Below are 26,214 nucleotides of genomic sequence, written 5' to 3' on the forward strand. Positions count from 1 at the left end.
TTTCTGTATAGCAAGTATGAGGATGATAAACTTTCCCCTCAAAAATGTAAGGCTAGGTAAGATCATTGTATTGTTATTGAGCATTCATCTAGAAAGTGTACTGTCCAGTTTTTTCTCTAGATATCTTTATCAAAAGATTGAAGGTGAGCCTGGCCTGTGGCACAGTGGATAAAGCGTCGACCTGGAATGCTGAGGTTGCTGGTTTGAAACCCTGGGCTTGCCTGGTCAAGGCACATATGGGAGTTGATGCTTCCTACTCCTTTCCCCCTTTTCTCTCTTTCTATCACTCTCTCTATCTCTCTTCTCTAAATTGAATAAATAAATAAAAATAATTTTAAAAAAAGATTGAAGGTGATCTTAGAGGTCTCTTAGTAGAAACTCGCTATATTTTAGGACAAACCTGTCCCTCCTTGGGACAAAGTTTGCTCAAGCCTAGAACTATGAAAGTCTTCCTCTTCTTCTTTTTTTTTTTTAGATTTTATTTATTCATTTTATAGGAAAGAAAGAGGAAGGGGGAGGACCAGGCAGCATCAACTCTCATATTGCCTTGACCAGGGCAAGCCCAGGGTTTTGAGCTGGCAACCTCAGTGTTCCATTCCAGGTCGACGCTCTATCCACTGCGCCACCACAGGTCAGGTGAGTATTTCCTCTTAGTGGTCCTTCAGACCAACATTTTTGACTTCCCAGGCTTCCCATCTGTAGGCTGAACATTCCAGGACTTCAGCGGGGCTTTTGGGAGGCGGTCCCCAAACACAGCACTGTCCTGACTGGCCCTCTAGCTGTTGCCTCCTTTTAATTTAATTGTGATATAATTCACATACCATAAATTTTGCCCTTTTATTTCTTACAGCTCAGGATTTTTTAGTATATTCACAGAGTTGTGTAATCATCACCACTGTCTCATTCCAGAACATTCTCATCACTGAAAAAGAAACCTTATTGCCATTAACAGTTACTCCTCACTATCCCCTTCAGCCAGCCCCTGGCAACCACTAATCTTTCTGTCGCTGGATTTGTTCATTCTGAATGTTGTATATAAATAGAATAATACCATATGTAGCCTTTTGTGTCCGGCTTCTTTCACTGAGCATAATATTTTTTTTCAGAATTCACCCATGTTGTTGCGTAAGTATTTCATTCCTTTCAAGGGTTGAAGTGGCTGGCTATCCATTCATCATCTGTTGATGGACATTTCAGTTGTTTATTATTTCAACATTATGAAAAATGCTGAACATTTATGTACAAGTTTTTGAGTGAACATGATATCAGTTCTCTTGGGAATATATAACAAGGAATGAAATTGCTAGGTCATATAGTAACTCTATATATAATGTTTTTTTTAATGTGGACAAATATTTATTAGGATAAATTTTCTGCAGTGTGCAGATCATCCTTACAATTACAAATATTTAACTTTATAGAGGAACTGCTACAGTTTTCCAAAGTGGCTGCACCATTTTCTGTTCCCACCAGAAGTGGATGAGGGTTCCTGTTTACCACATCCTGACCTTTATAATTATAGCCATCCTAGTGGGTGTGAAGTGGTATTCCATTGTACTTTTGATTATTTGCACTTTTCTAATAACTACTGATTTTGATCATCTTTCCATATGCTTATTGTCCATTTGTATATCATCTTTGGAGAAGTATCCATTTAAACAAATCCTTTGTGGGCATTGGCTGAATAGCTCAGTTTATTAGAGTGTTATCCCGATTTCTAAGGCTGTGGGGTTTGATCCCTGGTGAGGGCACATAAACAATCAATCAATGAATGCATAAATAAATGAAACAATTAATTGATGTTTCTTTTTCTCTCTCAAATAAAAAAAATCTTTTGCCTATTTTTCATTGGGTTATCTTTTTATTGTTGAGTGTCAGTTTTTATATAGTCTGGACACACAGCCCCTTACCAGATACGATTTGCAAATATCCTATTCTGTGGGTTTCGAACCAGCAACCTCAGCATTCCAGGTCAATGCTTTATCCACTGCACCACCACAGGTCAGGCCTATTCCACTTTTTTTTTTTTTTTTTTTTTTTTAAAGGTTGGGGACCACTGCTTTAGTGAGGACCTAGCACAGAACTTGGTTTTCTTTTTTTTTTTTAATTTTATTTATTCATTTTTTAGAGATGAGAGAGAGAGACAGAGAGAGAGAGAGAGAGAGAGAGAGAAGGGGGGAGGAGCTGGAAGCATCAACTCCCATATGTGCCTTGACCAAGCAAGCCCAGGGTTTCGAACCGGCGACCTCAGCATTTCCAGGTCGACGCTTTATCCACTGCGCCACCACAGGTCAGGCCACTTTTTTTTTTTTTTTAAGTGAGAAGCAGGGAGGCAGAGAGACAGACTCCCACATGCGCCTGCCGCAAGCCCGGATCCACCTGGCAAGCCTACTAAGAGGGCAATGCTCTGCCCATCTGGGGCTGTTGCTCCGTTGCAACCACAGCCATTTTAGCACGTGAGGGGAGGCCATGGAGCCATCCTCAGCGCCAGGGCCAACTTGCTTCAGTGGAGCCTTGGCTGTGGGAGGGGAAGAGAGAGATAGAGAGAAGGGAGAGGTGGAAGGGTAGAGAAGCAGATGGGCACTTCTCCTGTGTGGCCTGGCTGAGAATTGAACCTGGGACTTCCACATGCCAGGCCAATGCTCTACCAGTGAGCCAACCAGCCAGGGCCTTGTTGGTTGATTTTTTTTTTTTTTTCATTTTTCTGAAGCTGGAAACAGGGAGAGACAGTCAGACAGACTCCCGCATGCGCCCGGCCGGGATCCACCCGGCACGCCCACCATGGGGCGACGCTCTGCTCACCAGGGGGCGATGCTCTGCCCATCCTGGGCGTCGCCATGTTGCGACCAGAGCCACTCTAGCGCCTGAGGCAGAGGCCACAGAGCCATCCCCAGCGCCCGGGCCATCTTTGCTCCAATGGAGCCTTGGCTGCGGGAGGGGAAGAGAGAGACAGAGAGGAAAGCACGGCGGAGGGGTGGAGAAGCAAATGGGCGCTTCTCCTGTGTGCCCTGGCCGGGAATCGAACCCGGGTCCTCCGCATGCTAGGCCGACGCTTCCTCCGCACGCTAGGCCGATGCTTGATTTTTTAAAAACTGATTTTAGAGAGAGAAAGGGAGGGAGAGATGGTGGGGAACAAGAGAGAAACATCGATTTGTTTTACTTATTTATATATTCATTGATTGACTCCTATATGTGCCCTGACTGGGGATCAAACCCACAACCTGTTGGGACAACACTCTAACCAACTCTGAGCAATTTCGCCAGGGTGGGGAGTAGTACTTTTTTTTTTTTTTTTTGTATTTTTCTTAAGTTGGAAACAGGGAGACAATCAGACTCCCGCATGCGCCCGACCGGGATCCACCCAGCATGCCCACCAGGGGGCGATGCTCTGCCCATCTGGGGTGTCGCTCTGCCACAATCAGAGTCACTTTAGTGCCTGAGGCAGAGGCCACAGAGCCATCCTCAGCGCCCGGGCAAACTGCTCCAATGGAGCCTTGTTGCAGGAGGGGAAAGGGGGAGAGAGAGAGAGAGAGAGAGAGAGAGAGAGAGAGAGAGGTGGAGATGCAGATGGGCACTTCTCCTGTGTGCCCTGACTAGGAATCGAACACAGTATATCCACACGTCAGGCCAATGCTCTACAACTGAGCCAACCAACCAGAGCCAATACTGGTTTTTTTTTTTTTTTGTATTTTTCTGAAGTGAGAAGCCGGGAAGCAGACAGACTCCCGCATGCACCCAACAGGGATCCTCCCGGTATGCCCACTAGGGGGTGATGCTGTGCCCATTTTGAGGCATTGCTGTTGCAACTGGAGCCATTCTAGTGCCTGAGGCGGAGGCCATAGAGCCATCCTCAGTACCTGGGCCAACTCTGTTCCAATGGAGACTTGGCTGCGGGAGGGGAAGAGAGATAAAAAGGAGAGGGAAGAAGGGTGGAGAAGCAAATGGGCACTTCTGTGTGCCCTGGCCAGTAATCAAACCCAGGACTTCCACATGCCAGGCTGATGATGCTCTACCACTGAGCCATCCAGCCAGGGCCAATACTGGTTATTTTTTTTTATTTATTTATTCATTTTTAGAGAGTAGAGAGACAGAGACAGAGAGGTGAGAAAGACAGAGAGAAGGAGCTGGAAGCATCAACTTCCATATATGCCTTGACCAGGCAAGCCCAGGGTTTCAAACCGGCGACCTCAGCATTTCCAGGTCGACGCTTTATCCACTGCTCCACCACAGGTCAGGCAATACTGGTTATTTTTGATGATACAATGTAAAGTAATAAAGGAGTCTGAATAAAGCTACTTAAAGAGGATTTTCTTTCTCAAGCCCTCAACAGACTATCCTATATTGTAAACCTCTATGACAAAAACAAGACCTGCCAAATGATGTCTAAGCAGCTTACTAACAGTATTTTTTCAAACTTGTTCTTAGCCAATATAATTAATATAAAGTTGGAGGAAGGACCATTATAGTAACCTCTCAACACCTGGTAGCGTACTTGACTGTTGTGAATTTTTTGTGACGGAGACAGAGGGACAAATAGGGACAGACAGGAAGAGAGAGATAAGCATGAATTCTTTGTTCTCATATGTGCATTGATGGGGGGGGGCAGGGCTGAAGCAGAGTGAATGACCCCTGGTTCAAGTCAGCAACCCTGGGCTTCAATCCGCCCATGGGGGGTCATGGGGTCATGTCTATGATCCCATGCTCAAGTGGGATGAGCCTGCACTAAGCTGGTGACCTTGGGGTTTTGAACTTGGGTTCGTGTCCCAGTCCGACACTCTATCCACTGCGCCACCGCCTGGTTAGGCTAGACTCTGTTTTGATTCATCTCTCTTAGCCTTCCAGGTCTTATTTCCACACATTTTCCTTTCCTACTACCTCCCCTTACCAACGTTGACTTCTTGGTTGGCAGTTAGCAAAAACAAAGCGTGACAGAATAAGGATGTATTGTGGTGTTAACTTTGTACTGCTTTCTCAAGATACCACTTAACATAGGAGATCATTTTCATCCTGTAAGATAAGGTTGACCATGGAAGGAGGACCATGGAAGATAAGGGGACCATGGAAGAAGGCCCTATATCAAGATATTACAGGTTAATTAGTAGCAATTCAAATTGATAAAATTGACTTTTGGCTGGTACTTGCAGTGTTTTTCCTTGAACACTGTACAAATTTACCAAGTCCACTTTAATATATAGGGAAGCTGTAAGGGAATGCTTTTGCTTTTTTCCTCTGAACCCTATACATCAGGCCTGCTGATAGGCCTGCAGATTTAAACTGACGCTAAGACAAGCTAAGACAAGGATGTGACGGCAAGAAGTGAAACAAAGTTATCTGTCTCACACAGTTTATTTAACAATAGGTAATAAGAAATCAAATTTAACAGTCTATACAGTGATCCAAAGTTCATATTTATAAGTAATCAATTTTAATTGCATGATTTACAACAGTTGAGGGTTTTTGCTTTCTATTTTCAAGTTTTACAGAAAGTGTGTGTGTGTGTTGGGGGGCAGGGTAAGGAGGAAGAAAGCAAGCAAAGAAGAAACCCCAGGGACATTTTGCATGTTAAAATCATCCCGCTGGAATCGTTTCTTACCCTCTTTTTAATTTTTTCTGTTAGATGTAAAAATAACGAAAAAAATTCTTCCAAGAAACAGAACCACAGTATATAATACATCAATTTGGCAGCTGCCCCTGTATATTTTGAAAAAAGTCATTTTTCTTTCTACATGTACAAATTATTTTAATACTTGAAGTTTTTACGCTCAGACTTATGGAATAGAAAATTTTCTGGAGCACAAAAGTTGACTTGAAGGGCAGGAGGAGAAAAGGGAAAATTTTTTTTTTTACATTTTTAAAAGAATGAACATTTTTGCACCCAGAGAAAAAAATTGGTATTTTAATATATATATATATATATATATATATATATATATAGTAATTTTAAAGTAACATTAACCCCTTTTGTCCTCTGGTTTTAGAAATGTTCTTTTTTAAGTCTTCCCTAAAGTGAGGAAAATAGGGAAAAATGTCAACCATCTGCACCAGTAAATAATAACTATTAATATTACATATTTTCATTAATTTAAAAAAAATAATAAAACCTATTGGAGGTGCAAGGCAGGAGCATGTGGTGGCTTCACAGACCTCAGCCCCCTCCCAGTGCACACGTGAACCACACACACAAGGGGAAAACAGGCCGGTGGTAACCAGCCATAACAAAAATATATTCTTTGTATTCTATCATCCCTCAGGTTCATCTTGCATGTTTGCTTTAAACCACAAACAGCTACTGCACAGTTCTTACATGTTCCAAGGAAAATTGTCTTTTAGGCTAAGAAAGATTCAAAAAAATTGTTTTCAGTACAAAACAGTCTTGTTAAGAGAAAATAATTTTTTTGCTCCCAAAATACTACAAGGTGTCTCTAGTGTATGTCTAGTGTACTCTGTGAGAGGTTTGCATTCAAGTCTGAGTTATCGGTGCTGAGTCCCAGGTCCGTGGCGCTTGCACCATGGAGGTTTGCCATGCCTGGATTGCTTGTGAGCTGAGAAAGCATCGAATTCTGGTCCGGGCTGGCAAAATGCCCTTGCTCCATGGGGTTGGCCTGGGCAGCTACCAGTCCTGGATGTGGAGAACTGGTCTGTGGGGAAACGTGGTGAGGAGAAGGCTGAGGTTGCATCCTTGGGGAAGGGCTGGAGTGGGGGGGCTGAGACTGTGGCCGTGGAGAAGGGACAGGCTGGGGAGAACGCACTTGATTGGAGAGAGAAGAAGGGATCTGCTGGCCTTGTAGGTGTGGAGACTGAGCCTGATTTGGGAGCATATGCTGTTGGGGGCTCATGGGGTTGGGCTGAGCAGGGGACCCCATCTGTTGCTGAAGGAGTCGTTGCTGATAGGCCTGCAGACTGGCTCCTGCTTCTGCTCCCAAGGCCTGGGGTACCTGGCCTATCTGTCCCATGTTCCCTTGTTGCATCTGTTGCATATGATGCTGCATCCGTTGCTGCTGCTGCTGCTGCGGGGGGTAGCCAACGCCTTGGGGTTGCTGAAACTGGTTGTGGTTGGCCATCCCTGGGCCAATTCCTGGCCCTGCTCCCTGTTGCTGCATCATCTGCTGTCGTCTCAAGATGTCTCGGTACTGTGAAGGCATGGTGTTGTGATTCATGTTCATCTGCTGAGCCTGGGGGCTCATCCCTCCCATGGGTGGTTGCAGTTGCTGCTGTGGCTGCTGCTGTGGCAGGCCAGCCCTCTGGACGCCCGCCTGCATGGGATTCATGTTCTGCATGGCTGGATTGGAGTGGACACCCTGCTGACCAGGCATGGCAGAGGGCTGCAGCCCTGGCTGGCCCTGGGGCATGCCAGGCTGCCCAGGGAGGGATTGTGGATTAGAGTTGGCATATTTGGCAGCCCGCTGCTTGATGAATGCAGCCAACAGCTGGGGGTTGGCATGAAGGATACTAAGCACCTGTTGCTGCTGTAGGGGAGAGCTGGGAGACCTGAGAGTCCGCAAAAGGTTTTGTAAGGCTTGTTGAGACACAGTGCCTGGCTTGAGAGGGCTCACACCGACCTGGCCCAATCCTGGTTGGGGAGCCATGTTCAAGGGCTGACCATGTTGGGCCACTGACATCATGGCTGGCCTTGGCATCCCGGACTGTAGTTGCTGGGGCTGAGGCAATCCTCCTTGGGCCCATGGTGGCTGTTGCTGCATCCCTGTGGGCCCCATCCCTGGCTCCAAATGCCCACTGGGACCTCTGGCCATGGGAGTTGGGTTCATTCCCATGGGAGCCATTGGGGTCATTTGGGGCATCTGGTGCTGGATTGGCCTTTGAAAAATTTGCACGTGGGCCATCTGGCGCTGCGTCTCAGCTGCCCTCTGAATCTGCATTGCCATTTCCACTGCTGCAGGTGGGGGTCCTGGAAGGGGGGGTGGCTGAGCAGTCTGAGGGGGCGTTGGAGGAGTCACCTGACCTGGTGCTTTACCCTGGGACACAGGGCCAGCTTGAGTCCTGGGCAAGTAGGGTGGCATGCTGTTGGGAGGCGTGGGCTGGGGCTGAGAAGGGGGCTGGGGCTGGGGTGTCTGTGGGGTGGTGGGCTGTTGGCTGGTCGGTGTGGTTGGAGTGGCAGGAGTTGGGGAGGGCAGGCCCTGTTGCTGCCCCACCACACCAGTTCGCTGCATGCTGGCCATCCTCCTGCGGAGCATCTGGGCCTGCTGTAGCCGGTGCTGCAGCTGCTGCTGCCGAAGCTTTTGCTTGATGTTTAGGCAGAACGGCACAGGGCATTTGTTCTCCTGGCAGTGCTTGGCATGGTAGCAGCAGAGGGCGATGAGCTGCTTGCAGATGGGGCAGCCTCCATTAGTTTTCCGTTTACAACCCTTCGTGTGCTGCACAACCCGTTTCATCTTCTGGCAGGAGGGCAGGGAACAATTGGCATTTCGGCACTGGCAGGCATGGACCAGAGACTGGATGCAGCGCTGGATGCTCAGGCGACGGGAGTCTCCTGGGCTCTGGGTGGCCGCAGCCTGCTGGTTGTTGCTCTCGTCATCTAAGCCGAGACCTAGTTTCTCCATTTTGTGGTCATGGTTTTTAGTGTTATAGCAGGTGATACACAAATCATAATCCTGGGGGGATAGAACACAGGTGCAGGTCAACTCTCCAAGACTGAGGTTATTCAAAAGCATTTTTACATATTCTGCTTAAAGCTCAAAAGCCCCTTTAGTTCTACCACTCAAATATGAGGCTAGGCCCTGTCTCTTCCTCCTAGTATATACCACCAGCACTCAAACCCAGAAAGCTTCTCAGGTGCTCCAAACTCTAGGCCTGGCCTGCCCTGCCCCCACCCCGGGGCCTACCTCACAGACGGTGCAGTGCCAACGAGTCTCCACATGGTGCTTGCACTCGTTGCAGGTGTAGACAAAGCGGTCTTGGCTCTGGGTGTGCAGCTCAACCAGCATGCACATGGTGGACCACTGGGCTCTTCGGAGGGATGAGAACTCCAGGTGTTTGTCCCTTGCAAGGGTGAGAAATGCATCCCGCCCGTCCATCAGATCACAGGGGATGAGGGGGTCAGGATCAACGATGGGAGGCAGGGAATTGGCGGCAGGGCCAGCGATGAGACGGATGACAAAGAAGACCTGCAAAACAGACAATCTCATTCTGACTCTGGATCTGGAGCACCACCTGGTGCTGGATCAGTAACAGCACTCAGTGAGTCACACTGGCCATCTGTGACGTTGATGAACACTGAGTTAGTGATAGCCCTTGCTCCTGTTTCATGTCTCTCGTCCCTTCTCTGAGACCATCTACAACAGGAGTCTCAAACTCACGGCCGTGCGGCCCGCCCACCAATTTTGAGCGGCCCGCAGACTAATCAAACTTTGTGGATTAATCTGCGGGCCGCACAAAATTGGTGGGCGGGCTGCATGTGGCCCGTGGGCCGCGAGTTTGAGACCCCTGAATTCTACAACGAACCTAAAATCCACATTTGTTCCTGTCTACCTCATTTAATAATTCCTTCAAAATAAGAATAGAACAGGTCAGGTATAGCAAATGTATAGTAGACTCTGCTTCAGAGATATCTAGTTTACGATGCAATCCATGGTTTAATCTGAAGCTAATCACAAGGGGAAAATAAGCAGATATTTCCAAATTGAGGGAAAATTCTACAAAACATACTGTGCTCTTCAATGAAATGTCCATGTCATGAAAGAAAATAAGACTGGGAACTAAGGCATGCACAGCAATTTCACACGACACACACTCCTTGACTGGAGCATATAAGGACAAGACATTTGATGGGAACACAGGGGTAAGTTTCCTGAGATGAGAAGCATCAATTATCAGTTTTTCGTTGTGATACCTTAGTTGTTTATTGATTGCTTTCTCGTATGTGCCTTGACTGTGGGCTTTCAGCAGACCGAGTGACCCCTTGCTCGAGCCAGTGACCTTGGGTCCAAGCTGGTGAGCTTTGCTCAATCCAGATGAGCCTGCGCTCAAGCTGGTAACCTTGAGGGGTCTCGAACCTGGGTCCTCCGCATCCCAGTGAGACGCTTTATCCACTGCGCCACCGCCTGGTCAGGCTCCTGGAAACTTACTTAATTTGGTTATAATTCCATGCTTAAACTCAAGCTTTCAGTTCTTTCTCCACATGATAGCCACTTCCTATAAGAACTTGCTTATGATGTCTGAACAAAATCAAACTGAAATTTAAAAATCTGACACGAGCCTGACCAGGTAGGTAGTGGCGCAGTGTATAGTGTTACCCTGGGATACAGAGGACCCAGATTTGAAACCCCAAGGTTGCTGGCTTCAGCGCAGGCTCATCCAGCTTGAGTGTGGGATCATACACATAATGCCATGGTCTCTATCTTGGGCCCAAAGGTCACTGGCTTGGCCAGAGCCCCCCAATCAAAGCACTTATGAGAAAGTAATCAATGAACTAAAGTGCCACAATGAAGAACTGATGCTTCTAAACTCTCTCCTTTCCTGCCTGTATGTCCCTCTATCTCGCTAAAAACAAAAACACCTGACAGGCCTGACCTGTGGTGGTGCAGTGGATAAAGCATCGACCTGGAAATGCTGAGGTCGCCGGGTCAAGGGCTTGCCTGGTCAAGGCACATATGAGAGTTGATGCTCCAGCTCCCCCCGCCCCCCCTAAAATGAAAACAAAAACAAAAACAAAAAAAATACACCTGACATAAATTGTCCTTTAAGACTTCTCATCTCAACAATGACACTGAAAAGAAAAAGAGCCCTACCACACCCTACAACAAGTTCATCCATCGCTTTCTCATATATGCCTTGATTGGGGGGGGGGGGGTTTGCTGCCACAGCAGAGTGAGTGACTCCTTGCTTAAACCAGTGACCTCAAGCTCAAGCTAGTGACCTTGGGGTTTCAAACCTGGGTCCTCTGGTCCTCTGCTCTATCCACTGCATCACAGCCTGGTCAGGCAGTAAGTAATTTAAATAATAAAATAATTCAAAGTTTTAACTTCTCTGAGAAGAGGTTACAAGTATATTTCAATTTTCTCCACTTCCCAATTCACTTTCAGAAAGGCCAATCAATAGTTAACACTTTTGTTGTTTTGTTTTGCCAAAGTTCCATTACAAACAAACGAATGGGTAATAGTTCTAAGAAACTTGGTTTAAAAAATTTTTTTAATATGTATTTTTTATTGATTGATTATTTGAGAAGAAGAGAAAGGGAGAGAGAGACAGATACAGATATTTCTGTATGTCCCTAACTGGGGATTGAACGTACAATCCAGACAATGCTCTAACCAACTGAGCTATCCTCCTGGGGCTAAGGAACTTGGTTTAAAACAAAACCACAATAATATCCAATAAGCCAATCTCCTGAACACTTAGTGGACAGAGGTCCACCCCACCCACAAAGTAAGCTATGCTTATACTTCCAAATTCCATAGTCAAGTGCTTCATGATTGGGATATGTTCTAAGAAATGCACCACTGGGCAATTTCATTGTGGGAAAGTCATGGTGTACTTACACAACCCCAGATGGACTATAACCTACTACTGTTACTGTTATGTGCTATACTTTATACTACTGGCAGCCCTGTAGGTTTGTTTACACCAGCATCACCACAAACACGAGCAATGTACTGAGCTAAGACACTGTAATGACTGTGACATTGCTAAGTGACAGGAATTTTTCAGCTTCATTATAATCTTATGGGACCACTATTGTAAATGCAGCCCATCACTGGCCAAAACATCACTAGGTGGCACACGAAAGTGTAAGACACAATCCAACCATCTAGATTTATAAAGCTGCAAATCAAACCTTTGTCATTTCCTTCCTGTTCTTACCACCCCTCTATCCATCTCTCTTGTTTTTTCTTATTCAAGTGATTTCTTCCTTCTGAATTTCCAATCCAGCACTCATGCTATGAATGCCAACCATGGTGAACAGTGTTTAAGAAGTCCTGTCCAGCCTTCCTCCCATCAGTGATGGCCCCATCTCACCTCCTTATGTTTCTCCATGGTGGCATACAGTTTCTGTGAGAGGTCATTAGATACATTGGGCATGCCTGGCTTTTTCTTGTTGCCCCTACTCAGGCTGCTCTTGTTTTTGCTGGTTTTCTTATTATTCTTCTTTTTAGCATTTTTGCTGTCTCCTTTTGTCACCTGTAGGACAGCACAAAGGAAACAAGAAAATGTTAACACTTTGTTAGGATGTGATATGAGTAATAAGAATGGTAAAAAGCCCTGGCCGGTTGGCTCAGCGGTAGAGCGTCGGCCTAGCGTGTGGAGGATCCGGGTTCGATTCCCGGCCAGGGCACACAGGAGAAGCACCCATTTGCTTCTCCACCCCTCCGCCGCGGCTTCCTCTCTGTCTCTCTCTTCCCCTCCCGCAGCCAAGGCTCCATTGGAGCAAAGATGGCCCGGGCGCTGGGGATGGCTCTGTGGCCTCTGCCTCAGGCGCTAGAGTGGCTCTGGTTGCAACATGGCAAAGCCCAGGATGGGCAGAGCGTCACCCCTGGTGGGCGTGCCGGGTGGATCCCAGTAGGGTGCATGCGGGACTCTGTCTGACTATCTCTCCCTGTTTCCAGCTTCAGAAAAATGCAAAAAAAAAAAAAAGAATGGTAAAAAATGCCTTTGAATCTAGAGCTCACATTATACCTCCCACCAGCTGCTCTTTACTCACCCTCTTTGTTTTTAAGCTATTATTTACTATAAACATTAGTTTTTCTCTCAATGAAGAATCCGCACTAAAATCCTTTATAAGACAATGGCAGCCTTAGCTTTTTGACCAGAAGAGCTGCACAGTTTAGAGGGCCCTCAGATCGAGCAGCCCTATTCCAGAATTGAGGACAGGGAATGAGGAGTGGCTGGCAATGCAGGGCACTGCAAAGCAGTGTGGGGTACTCGAAATGTTGAACCAAGGACTTGGATTCATTTTCTTCCACTCACATTCTATATTGCTCACAAAACTTAGGGGAAATTTCAAAATGAATATGAAGTAGTAAAATATCCCCTAATTTTTGTGAGCAGTGTAGAATTTTATGGGTCTACTCCAAAAACACTCTAGAAAAACATTCAATTGATTTTAAACAACAAAGCTGTAGAGTTCTTGAACAGACTAAGGGTGATTTTAGATGGTCAGATTAAATGAGGAAACTGTAGACATGCTATGGGAATAGAGACCAGGAAGTTCCTTACATGATCCTCCTAAAAGAACAGGCTCTGTACACAGGGGACTGGCCTGTTATTGTTTTGGTATGGCTTAAAAATGTTTTGTTAAAAAAAGATTGTGCCAGATGGTATGTGGCTTTAAGGCCCAAAATATCTGAAATCTGGATCTTTATAGAAACTAAAGTTTGCCTGCTCTAGGTAATTTTCTATCAGCTATTCAGATTTTTTGTTTCCACAATCAGTTTCCATATTGGAAATCCAAGACTCCATTTACAAAGGGGGTGTGATACTGAAAAGGTTTAAAACCACACCAATAGGACCTCAAGAACTCAGCCAGGATTTCCTGCCCATCTTAAAGAGCTCTTTCACACCTGAGAGCTTTCAGGCCAAGTTGAAAGTTTAAGCTCACTCCTAGATTACAGATGGGAACCGAGGTAGAAGCTGGAAAGGAAAAGAAGGGCTTACATCTGTGCTTTCATTGCTGGTGTTTTCCTCTCGCTTCCTCTCCTCTTCCTCCTGCTCCAGTTCCTTAATGCTCTCTTCCAGAACATTGGGCCAGAAATCACCTTCAAAGTAGGGCAATTCCTTTGCACTTGTTAATCGATCTTCAGTAGCTTGTTTAAAAATATCCTGTATTGAAAATATCCAGGTACAAATAGAAATTTCTATTTAAATAAATTTGTATTATATAGAAGTCACAGCTAATGAACATATGAAACAAACACCAAGGATTGAAAAGGTGGCAAAGATTTTGTATCTAAGAACCAAGGCAGGGAAGACATTTAGTGTCATAAACAGTAAAAATGCCATCTTAAGTCTGTATTTCTGGTTTTCTCTTTCCTCTACCCATGAAGGCAGGGAGACTACCTTATCTGCCTTTATACAACCAGGTGGTAAATTATCCTACCAGGACCAATGGCAGAAGCAGAGGCATCAGCATTCACACGTGTCCTTTATTCACTCTTGATGACAAAGGCAGCGTATGGTGTAATAGGAGGCAAGCCTGCCTTGCACCCATCCTGGGAGCTCAGCAACTCTCACTGAGAAGTATGTTCAGCACAATTCATACTATAAGGACTGGAAACTATGGCTACAGAGCAATCTGCTGTGCTGCTGGGCAAACACATAGCTGATGATTTCCTCCCCAAGTGGCAGAAAACAGGTAAGAAACTCAGTAGTTCAAGTTCTTATTATGAGAGACTCTATAATCAGGAACAGCTATTCAGAATATATTTTTTGCCCTGGCCAGTTAGTTCAGTCAGAGCATCAGTCTGAAACACCAAGATTGTGGGTCTGATCCCCAGTCAGAACACAGACAGGAAGTGACCAGTGAATGCACAACAAGTGAACAACAAATGAATGTTTCCCACCCAATCTGTTTCTCTAAAATGAATTTAAAAAATTTAAAAATACATTTTAATTAGTCACACCTTTAAAACAAATTTGTTGATCTAAGACTCTTTGAAAACATATTTTTGACAAAAATCTCACTATATAAAAGAGAATGTTAAACACTAAATTTAGCAAGTTTTAAACACTGTACCAGATACACTTCATCCTAATAATTTAGGCAAAATAAAAACACTTTATGAAATTAGAGTAATTTTATAAATGACATGGAAGAACAGAAGCTTTTCAGTGGCAGAATAAAGACCAGCAGGATTAGTAAATTTCCACTTCTCTCAGTCCCCCCAGTTCTCCTGACCTTGTAGTCATGGACAATTCGCTCGGACACAGACTTGTCAAGCATCTTTTTGTACCACTCCTGCAGTCGCTTGGGCTTGGGGATCTTCTGGTCAGGAGGATGGCAATGGAAGATATAGTCGTCTCCCTCACTTGGAGGACATGCCCAAATATGCCCTGTTGTATAACTATCAACACAAAGAGAAGTACCATTCAAGAGAAATGACAATCCATTCTGGGAAGACAGCCACTTTAGATTACAAGGAAGTCAGTAGAGAAAGCAATGATCTCGTCCTAAGATAACATGAAGTGTACAATCCAGCATTAGATCAAAATTATTAGGCTATGTATGGCCTGACCTGTGGTGGTACAGTCGATAAGGTGTCAACCTGGAATTGGAATGCTGAGGTCGCCGGTTCAAAACCCTAGCCTACCTAGTCAAGGCACATGTGGGAATTGATGCTTCCTGCTCCCCCTGCCATCTCCTCTTTAAAAATGAATAAAATTGGAAAAAAAAATTGTTAGGCCAGAACTAGGCATAACCCACAGCACAAACAATGGATCTCACATTGCCCAGTTCTTCTTAGAGGATTCCTGGAGACTAATCATTCTTGGAAGATCCAAAAAATCTCAAACTTGCATTCAATGACCAAATAAAAGCTACTGTGCAAAGGAAAATAGACTCCATTCCAACAAGAAAGTTGTTATAAACTATTAAGAAGAGTACCCTGCAATGTGAGGTGGTAAGTAGTCTCAAGCACTTATGTACCTCGGAGAAGGTAAGGAACCAGTCCGACAAATTTTTATTATCTCCACACCTTTGTTTTTGGTTTTGATACCAAGATGTACAAAGTTCAAATGCAAATGTTGATCAAGGTTCTGGCCCTAAATGAGTAAAAACCCTGAAATCAAACTGTATATAACGCCTGACCTGTGGTGGTGCAGTGGATAAAGTGTCGACCTGGAAATGCTGAGGTCGCCGGTTCGAAACCCTGGGCTTGCCTGGTTAAGGCACATATGGGAGTTGATGCTTCCAGCTCCTCCCCGCTTCTCTCTCTCTCTCTGTCTCTCTCTCCTCTCTGTCTCTCTCTCTCTCCCTCTCTCTCTCCTCTCTAAAAATGAATAAATAAAAAAACAAAAACAACAACAACAAAAAACTGTATATAACAGCTTAACTGAACAAAATAAAACGAATCTTAGATGGGTGTAACATCAAAGGATTTCCAACAAAATTGAGGTTCTAGTTCTTCTAGATGAGAAAAAAGGCAGATCATATATTTGCAAGTTTTAATGTATGTCTTCTCACAATGCCATAGTGAAATTAGTTTAAGCCAATGGTTTTTTAAAGTACTTGTTATCAATATGCTTACCCTAACTTCTTGACATATTCTAAATATCCAATTAGGATTTCATAATACACTGCAGTCCTCAAGCATTTCGGGCGGAAGAAATGAACACTGTCGAGGTATGAGATGTAGACTCTCCTGTACCAACCAGGGAGAAAGAAACCAAGTCAAGTCGTGAGTTCTCTTCAATGTAGCTAGAAATAAATTCTCTCTCTTTTATGCTTTTTGCTTACCTTGTCATTTATAATATTTATTACACAGTATTCTAGTTAGTTAAATGACTAGATTGTGAACCTTTATAATACTTATCACACAGTATTCTAGTTAGTTAAATGACTAGATTGGGAAGTTTAGTGAGCCTATGGCTCTATTATTGTCTCAGCACCCAGAACTGCCTGAAACATAGTGTATCAGTTAATATTTATGGATCCAAATGTATTCTGGTGGCAGCATTTATATTCTGGTCTTTACACTATTTTGGAAAAAAATTCTAAACCATATTCTACCTTGTATAACATTTATTCATATACATCTCAGCAAGGTACTTAACACAATCTAGATTTAAGCCTATTTTCCGAAAAGCAATGAGTTTGTTTCCCTTAAAGGTTATTATTCATAACCCTTATTTTATTATTATGACCACAGAAAAACAGTATTAAACAGTACTTTGTTTTTGGTTTTACTTCAATATTATACTTGAGAATTTGCATTTCCAAACCAAATTTGGTTATTTTGCTCTTTCATCTAACTGCAAACTCCTCCCATGCACATCAGAAGGCAGCCCTGGTAAACCCTACCTCTGGTTGGGTGGAGGGCAGTCTGAGCCATACTCCTGAACATGCATGCCAAAGAAGCACAAGTCAACACCATCAATCTCTTCAAAGGCAAAGAGGGCTTTGGTTCGATAGGGAAAGGATTCTGCCATCTCTCCACTATCCACAAACCTACACAATTCAGATGGGAGGGAAAAACCACAACATCTCATTCAGATTGGAATCATCAACATTAGTAATTGTGTATGAACAACTGTGCATCCACAAGATAACAGGAAAACTCTTACGTACCTCGCTTTCATGCCTGGTTTGACTTCCACAGTTTTGTCAGAAGCATGAACGACACGAACAGTGACTTCTCCTGACTCAGGGTGATTCTGTCGCCTCAGAAAGTCGTTCACACGATTCTCCAGAAAGGTGCCAAGCCTGGTAGATGGCAACCCTAGGAATGTAGAAGTTAAAGGTCAGTAGTAATCAAGGTGTAAATTTATTACTGTCAGTCTTAAGGTTCAACATCAAATCTCATTTCTGCTTTTTAAATACAAATAGGATAACTTGCTGGATTTTGCTAAAAGCAAGCAATGTAATCAGCACTTAAACAGCTCCCTCACCCCAAGGAAGACTTCATGCATTTGTGTATCATCGTTGAACAGGAGCCATGCTGGTCTTCTCTGTGTCATTCCAATTTTAGTATATGTACAGTTAAAGCAAGCATGGCAGTCAATACATTTTAAATGTTATTTTCTCCAACTTTTTTTAAAACAAATTTTAAAAAATCTTATTTATTGATTTTAGAGAGAGGCAGGAGGAGAGAGAGAGACAGGAGCACTAGTCTATTCCTATATGTGCCCTGACCGCGAATCTAACTAACAACCTCTGTGCTTTGGAGTGATGCTCTTACCAGCCGAGCTACCGGCCAGGGCTCTCCAACTTTTTTATTTTGAAAATTTTCTAATTTCAGAAGTTAAAAAAATAGGACATGCACTTTGCCTTGACTACAAAATAATATTTTAAAAGTTTGGGTATCACGAGAAACCTTGCAGGAATAAACACAACATGTAAGTCAGCAAAGAACTGCAAATGCACTTATGCCAAATACTCTAAGATAAATTAATACTAACTGTATAATATTAATAAAATTTTTGACTTGCCACTCCTCTCCCAACCGTCAATTGAAAAGATAACACATGCCCTGACTGGATAGCTTGCTTGGTTAGAGCATTGTCCCAAAACAGAAGGTGCTGGTTTGATCCTTAGGACACATACAAGAATAGATCAGTGTTCCTGTCTTTCTTCCCTCTTCCTCTCTTAATCAATAAAATAAACATTAAAGACAAAGAGAAATAACATACGTCTAAAAGCAGCTCCCACTAATAGTACAAACAAAATCGAGGTAATCACTCATGAGATAGCAATTCTGGACAAGTACAAATATTTCCACTCTTGGTTTCTATTAAGAAATGCCCCCAAATATGGAGAAATGCAGAAACAAGAAAAACAGATTCTGCGTTTTACAAATCCTGATCTTTAAAAATGTTTTTCTTAGAAAGTCTAACAAAATGTCAAACTAAAAAGTACATTGTAATTTGATTCCAAGTATATTACAGAATAGTGTAGTTTTGTTATATATTTTAAATAAGGTTGAAACAAAGCAATTCATTTTAGAGAGCTTATTCTTAGCAATGCTTTAGTGAAATTTTACAAAGATGTGCCTGTAATAATGAGACTTACTTTTAGCAGAAAACTTATTTTCTTTCCTAGTTCGTGCAGTTTTCTTTAAACAGCCATCACAGATAAACCTAAAATGTAAACCAAGACTTCGCTTACAAAACTTAGATATACATTTAAAGTAATAAATACTACACAATCTATCTTATGTATGTATAAAGTTCAAATTCAAAAGATGGCCTGAGAGAAATATTTCTAAATATATAACAAAGAGTTAATACAGCCTGACCAGGCGGTGGCACTGTGGACAGTGTAGACATGGCATGATGAGGATCCAGGTTTGAAACTCTGAGGTCACTGGCTTGAGCTTGGGCTCACTGGCCTGATCGTGGGATCTCAGACATGACCCCATGTCGCTGGCTTGAGCAAGAAGTCACTAGCTCAGCTGAAGCCCCCCAGTCAAGTCACATATGAGAAAGCAATCAATGAACAACTCAAGTAACACAATGTGTTGATGTTTCTCATCTCTCTCCTTTCCTATCTGTCCCCCTTTACTAAAAAAAATAGTTAATACAAACAACATAAGAGCTTATTGAGCCTGACCAGGAGGTGGCGCAGTGGATAGAGCATCGAACTGGGAAGCGGAGGATTCAGGATCGAAACCCCGAGGTCACTGGCTTGAGTGCGGGCTCATCTGGTTTGAGCAAGGCTCACCAGCTTGAGCCCAAGGTTGCTGGCTCGACTAAGGGGTCACTAGCTCTGCTGGAGCCCTCCGGTCAAGGCACATATAAGAAAGCAATCAATGAGCAACTAAGGTGCTGCAATGAAGAATTGATGCTTCTCATCTCTCTCCCTTCCTGTCTGTCTGTCTCTCTGTCTGTCACACACACACACAAAAAGGGCAGCTTATTGGTAGCATTTCCAAATGAATGAACGAACAAACGAATGTAATATAAAGGGGAAAAAGACTAATTCAAATACAGGCAAAAGATGCCTGACCAGGCGGTGGCTCAATGGATAGAGTGTCGGATTGGGATGCAGAGGACCCAGGTTCAAGACCCAGAGGTCGCCAGCTTGAGTGCGGGCTCATCTGGTTTGAGCAAAGTTCACCAGCTTGGACCCAAGGTCGCTGGCTCGAGCAAGGGGTTACTTGGTCTGCTGTGGCCCCCCAGTCAAGGCACATATGAGGGCAATCAATGAATAATTAAGGTGTTGCACAAAAAACTAATGATTGATGTTTCTCATCTCTTTCTGTTCCTGTCTGTCCCTATCTATCCCTCTCTCTCTGTCTCTGAAAAAAAAACAACAACCCCCAAACAAACAGGCAAAAGACATGAAGAAATGTGAAGGGCATAGAAATTGGCTTACATATGAAAAGAGGGCAAAGGAGTACAGATTAAGACAAGAATTTTGGTTTTTGGCCAGTCATACTGGCAAAAATCTATGTGCTACTGATAGGTTTGTAAATACACTCTGAAGGAGGACCAATAGATTTAATGTGTACATTCTTTTTGTTCCTGCAATTACATAAGAATGTGTGCATAAGTTGAATTTCCTACAAAAATGTGAGAAGTCATTAGCTAGCTGACTGGTCTGAGTAAAGTTGCAATAATCACTCCTAGTCTCTTAATTATTCTTAGGCACTCTGTAATTAAGAAGAGCACTAAAAATTCGTATCTAAAGACAGGCCATAGAAGCATCAACTACTACAATTTTCCTATGTTATTTTCTGGAAATTGGTGAGCTGCCTCTATCCTGTGACATTCAAACCAGCATCAATAATAATCTAAGAAAAGGGAAGAAGAAGCCCTGGCCGGTTGGCTCAGCGGTAGAGCGTCGGCCTGGCGTGCGGGGGACCCGGGTTCGATTCCCGGCCAGGGCACATAGGAGAAGCGCCCATTTGCTTCTCCACCCCTCCCTCCTTCCTCTCTGTCTCTCTCTTCCCCTCCCGCAGCCAAGGCTCCATTGGAGCAGGGATGGCCCAGGTGCTGGGGATGGCTCCTTGGCCTCTGCCCCAGGCGCTGGAGTGGCTCTGGTCGCAACAGAGCGACGGCCCGGAGGGGCAGAGCATCGCCCCCTGGTGGGCAGAGCGTCGCCCCTGGTGGGCGTGCCGGGTGGATCCCGGTCGGGCGCATGTGGGAGTCTGTCTGACTGTCTCTCCCCATTTCCAGCTTCAGAAAAATAGAAAAATAAATAAATAAATAAATAAAATAAATAAAAAAAAAAAGGGAAGAAGACAGTGTAAATAGAGATCCCATCCTAACGAGTCACTTGATGCATAGACAACCTCCGCCCCTGCCTTGGAACAGAGCAGCAATCAACCCCATTCTTGGAGGGTGAGAGGTAGTCCATAGCAATAGCAGGTAAGCGTCCCATTCTCTGCTATCAAAGTCACTGATGATGTGCAACATGGGCATATATGTGGAGAATATTCAGAAACAGAACATGGGGTTCAAGGTTCAAGAGCTAGTTAACTGAACTCTGTATCCAGTCACTTTATGTAATTCTGCCTTTCACTGGACAAGCTATGTAACTTATTACTACAGCCATTAAACTTATTGCCAAATCCCCCAAAAGGTGGTTAAATTAAATCCTAATCAGGGCTACCATTTGATAATATTATTCACAATACGATGTTTTCTCAAAGGGAGAAATCTGTATCTTCTAATTTCTCTACTGCAGTATAAGCAAATATTTAAAACGCAGCAAATTTAATTGCACCTTAACACCTCTCTAGTTTCCAGGTGCTAGAGACATCTTGTTAACTCTATTGACAAATCCTTCAAAACAATTTACTTTTTTTTTAAATTTTTTATTTATTTTATTTTATTTATTCATTTTTAGAGAGCAGAGAGACAGAGAGAGAGAAGGGGGGAGGAGCTGGAAGCATCAACTTCCATATGTGCCTTGACCAGGCAAGCCCAGGGTTTCGAACCGGCGACCTCAGCATTTCCAGGTCGATGCTTTATCCACTGCACCATCACAGGTCACTTTTTTTTTTTTTTTTTAACAGAGACAGAGAGAGTCAGAGAGAGGGATAGATAGGGACAGACAGACAGGAACAGAGAGAGATGAGAAGCATCAATCATTAGTTTTTCATTGTGACACCTTGTTTTTTCATATGTGCCTTGACCGGGGGCCTTCAGCAGACCGAGTAACCCTTTGCTCGAGCCAGCGACCTTGGGTCCAAGCTGGTGAGTTTTTGCTCAAACCAGATGAGCCTGCGCTCAAGCTGGAGATCTTGGGGTCTAGAACCTGGGTCCTTCTGCATCCCAGTCTGATGCTCTATCCACTGCATCAACACCTGGTCAGGCAAAACAATTTACTTTTGATGTAAAAACAAAACAAAGCAAAAAAACAAACAAACCACAAAATAATTTAAAATACAAAACAGTGGAATATTTGCATATGGATTAAAACAATGCATGCAAGTAAGAGAATGATCTTGATAAATCTGGATTTTATTTACCTTTCCCCAGTCCAAAAATCAATTTTTAGAGACATTAACTTTTAAGATATGATATAATCATTGCAAAGACAAGAACTCGCTGAAACTCATGATGAAAAAATACTGATGCCTCACCCAGGTGGCCAGATGATCTCATGATGAAGGACACAGATCTGATGCATCTTTCTCCCACACTCTGAACATTCAACAAACCTGGGAATAAAAAGCCAAAAAATCTAAAGACTTGAGATAATAGTTTTAAAATGTTTTTAATTTTTAAAAAGCTCTTTATAGGTAGAGCAAATTTCAAAAGAGATTAAGTTCAGTTATTAAATGTGACAATTTAAAATGTGACTGTAGAAAGGCAGTAAAAAGTGAAAGATCATTCCGGCTTAAACCTCCAAGTAAGTCTGACATCATCCTAGCCATTCTAGTAATGCCTAAAATAATGGTACATCTCAGCGCTCTGAAAGGCCTCACCACAAGCAAGGGACTATGAACTTGTCTGAAAATGCACTGGAAAACAGGGATAGAATACATGACCCTGAGAAGAGGTAGATGGGTGCTTCACTTGGGCTGATTTAGTGAAGTGTAAACAAATGCTGTGATGTAGATTTCCACATTTCTATCATTTATGTTGTATAGATGTCAGCCCACAAAAACAGAATCATCTCCTTGGCCACTCAAACCAAGAAAATGAAAGGAAGAAGGAAAATCAAAGTGTCTATTCAAGGAAAACTACTTACAGTTCAGGATCCAGTGTGTCATTTTTTCTCTTGGAAAACTGTTCTTTATTTATCGTACTAAGGAGAGAAGGGGGACACAATGAGAAAAGGCAATACAGAAAAATAAGCACTCTGACCTCTGTTCTAACACAAGGAACAAATCTCATACTGAAAGGGGATTATTTAAAATTTCTGAGAATATATCAAAGATACATCAAACAGGTACATTCTTGGCTCCTACAAAATGCACATTTACATAAAGAAATGCCAGTGTTTTGGAAAGGATTTTAGAGTACAATAAATCTATTTCTCTTGTTATAGGAAACGGAGAAACCAGTATGAACTAGAAATATTAGTTCATTTTATTTTTAATTCTTGCCTGCTACTCTTAATGTTAGCTAGTTATGCCCTTTAGTAGTTTAATGTTCCTAGATTGAACTATGAAAGATGGTGTGCATAGAGGCAGCTAAACCACTACTTAAAAATAATACTCATTTCTTCAGAAAAGTCAAATACTCATTAATAGAAAATTTCAGTATTAAGAATATATATACTGCTCACAAAAACTAGGGGATATTTCTTTTTTTTTTTTTTTTTAATTTTTTATTTATTTATTCACTTTAGAGGAGAGAGAGAAAAAGAGAGAGAGAGAGAGAAGGGGGGAGGAGCAGGAAGCATCAACTCCCATATGTGCCGTGACCAGGCAAGCCCAGGGTTTCGAACCGGCGACCTCAGCATTTCCAGGTCGACACTTTATCCACTGCACCACCACAGGTCAGGCAAAAAACTAGGGGATATTTCAAAATAGACTTTCAAGATCAGCGAATATACAGATACTCCAGTACTTTCAGTCTTTTGTATGGTGCATTTTCACCAATGAAATAAAAGTTGATTTTGCATCTTATTTGCATAACTGAATAACTTTCTTTGACTTGTTTGTTTTTATAATGTTCTTGTTTAATTAAGGAAAAATCAAATGTTTCCCTTTTTTTTAGTGACCTTATATTTATTTTATTATTTATATATATTTTAAGGCTTTATAAACCCCACATTCTTTTTTTTTAAAATAATTTTATTTTTTTAATGGGGCAAATGTTTCCTTTTTTATCGCTTCATATTTATTTTGAAATATCCTCTAACTTTTGTGAGCAGTGTATTTCAATTTTAAAGGAAAGAAGTCTGTACTTTATAGTATTCATTTAAAATTTTTCACATGGCCTGACCGGGAGGTGGCGCAGTGGGTAGAGCGTCGAACTGGAATGCCGAAGACCCAGGTTCGAGACCCCGAGCTCACCAGCTTGAGTGAGGGCTCATCTGGTTTGAGCAAAAGCTCACCAGCTTGAGCCCAAGGTTGCTGGCTTGAGCAAGGGGTTACTCGGTCTGCTGAAGGCCCGTGGTCAAGGCACGTATGAGAAGTCAATCAATGAACAATTAAGGCGTTGCAATGCACAATGTAAAACTAATGATTGATGCTTTCATCTCTCTGTTCCTGTCTGTCTGTCCCTGACTATCCCTCTCTCTGATTCTCTGTCTATATATATATATATATATATATATATATATAAAAAAAATTTCACATGGCCTCCAATCTGGACAAATTAACCTGTTTTTTTCAGAAGTTCTATTTTACTAGTAACATAAAAATTCCATACTTTTTAGCATGTTCTGAACTGCTTGTTTAGTATAAGCTAAATCAGAAAAGAAGAACCTCTTGAAGAATATTAGAAAGTTTTTTTTTAAAACAGTCCAAATTTGAAATTCAAAGTCTCAGTGTCTAAATAAATCTCAAGAGATTAGACACATGATGAGACAGTTCAGGATATATCTGAAAATTTTCCTTGGCATTTTACCATAAAAATAAAGGTTTGTAAGATTGCAAATGCCAATGAAGTCTGTAGGTCATTCTAAGAAACTCCTAAAGCTCTAGTGCTCAATGATATTCACAACTAAAGTGATTTCTATATTATTAACCTATATGAGAAGGCTGTAAGGTTTTGTTCAATTCCCCTCAAACTCAGAACAGTTAATAATGTAGTTTCTCTGCATTATAACCTTTCAAATTTAGGAGAGAAGCTGTTTCCTTATAAAAAAGCAAATCTGAAATGACCGTCCAGTGTTCATGTATTCCCTTTATCAGTGCTAACAGAACTGATAGAAATGTTCTTTGATGAAAATGTTCTCTACTTGTGCCAACCAACAGAGCAGCCATTAGCCACAAATGTCCACTGAGCACTTAATATGTGCCTAGTGCAAGTGAGAAAAATTTAAATTTCATTTACTTTTAGTTTGTATTTGAGTAGACATCTGTGGCTAATGGCTACTGTTATTAGACAGTAACCTAAGATCACTAAAAAGCCTGAGTATAACCACCTAACAACAAACTGAGAAATTAGATGGCATTTTCCAAAATAATGTAGCTACTTACGTTTGAGGCTGGGAAGGGTCATCCCCCAAAGAAACGCTCTCCCCTTGGATTTCATTGAAACACTTCTCACAGAAATGATACCTGTCGGCAAGAAGGCCATACTGGGGTGAACTGTTCCGTTCACACAACACAGCCCAAGCCAAGCAACGAAGCCACCAATCACAGCAGGCCAAGGAGGGGGACGGGAGCAGAGAGCAGGTCATCAACGGCGACAAGGACATTCAATGATGCAGATTTATGGGCCCCACAGTATGGGTTTTGTTTTTTTGTTTTTGTTTTTGATTTTTTTTGCAATCAAAGCCAAGTGCAGACAACGACAAGCATGAGGGAGAAAAAAAAACACAAAACAAACGAAGAAATGAGGGATTGCAGGACAACAAAAAACAGAAAAGCAGAGACAACACAAAGCAGAAAGCCAAGGCAAAGCACAGATTAGCATTAAATATCTCAAATGGGATCACAAGTAGCAAATGATTACAGCAAATAAAAGTTTCACTTACACAGACCTACACCCTTTCATTTTAGAATTATTGCTAATTGATGCAAATACTCAGAAGAAGAAACAAGATAAATATACTGGGAGAGAGGAATTGCCACCCTGTCCCCTAAACACAGCAATCATATACTTCTCCCCACTTCTAAAAAAGAAAAAAAAAAACCCCTGTGGATACAGGAGCAGGGAACAAATTATCCAAAAACATTTATGGACTGGAGAAAAAATTCTCTGATCCCAAGGAAGCCACTTAAAAAAATAACTTGTTTTTCAAGGAAAAGTCTGCATAAGCAGTTAGATACCAATTGTAACCATCAATTGACATAGTTATTAAAAAGGCAAAAGGATGTAATGAGTGCAGGTACCACATCACATGTTTCTTGCTACAAAGATTACAAACACTGTAGACGCTAAAAATCCAAAAGTGGTATGAATGTTAAGACTATAGCATAAGAAGTTTCATGCAAGTTGTTACTTGCTTTTTTGAACATAAGGTACTTAAAATAACTT

The 26,214-nt window shown here is 42.5% G+C and overlaps 1 protein-coding gene and 1 non-coding gene across 2 annotated transcripts in view; both read right to left on the minus strand.

The window, feature by feature from the left end:
* Window positions 1–5,387: 5,387 nt before the first annotated feature.
* EP300 (E1A binding protein p300) overlaps window positions 5,388–26,214 on the minus strand; it is an 89,310-nt gene continuing 68,483 nt past the window's right edge. The window contains exons 20-31 of the mRNA XM_066257129.1: window positions 25,212–25,292; window positions 22,808–22,864; window positions 22,197–22,274; window positions 18,677–18,744; window positions 17,237–17,387; window positions 16,970–17,116; window positions 16,197–16,310; window positions 14,849–15,014; window positions 13,609–13,773; window positions 11,974–12,135; window positions 8,841–9,122; window positions 5,388–8,609 (exon numbers count right to left, since the gene is read on the minus strand). Of these exons, the coding sequence (XP_066113226.1) occupies window positions 6,423–8,609; window positions 8,841–9,122; window positions 11,974–12,135; window positions 13,609–13,773; window positions 14,849–15,014; window positions 16,197–16,310; window positions 16,970–17,116; window positions 17,237–17,387; window positions 18,677–18,744; window positions 22,197–22,274; window positions 22,808–22,864; window positions 25,212–25,292 (3,658 nt within the window). The 3' untranslated portion in view covers window positions 5,388–6,422. The remainder of the gene's footprint in view (window positions 8,610–8,840; window positions 9,123–11,973; window positions 12,136–13,608; window positions 13,774–14,848; window positions 15,015–16,196; window positions 16,311–16,969; window positions 17,117–17,236; window positions 17,388–18,676; window positions 18,745–22,196; window positions 22,275–22,807; window positions 22,865–25,211; window positions 25,293–26,214) is intronic.
* Window positions 17,554–17,656, minus strand: LOC136321711 (U6 spliceosomal RNA). Its single transcript, XR_010728837.1, has one exon. It is a non-coding gene; the product is annotated as a U6 spliceosomal RNA (small nuclear RNA).

This window comes from Saccopteryx bilineata, chromosome 1, assembly GCF_036850765.1.
Source record: "Saccopteryx bilineata isolate mSacBil1 chromosome 1, mSacBil1_pri_phased_curated, whole genome shotgun sequence".
Taxonomy (NCBI): domain Eukaryota; kingdom Metazoa; phylum Chordata; class Mammalia; order Chiroptera; family Emballonuridae; genus Saccopteryx; species Saccopteryx bilineata.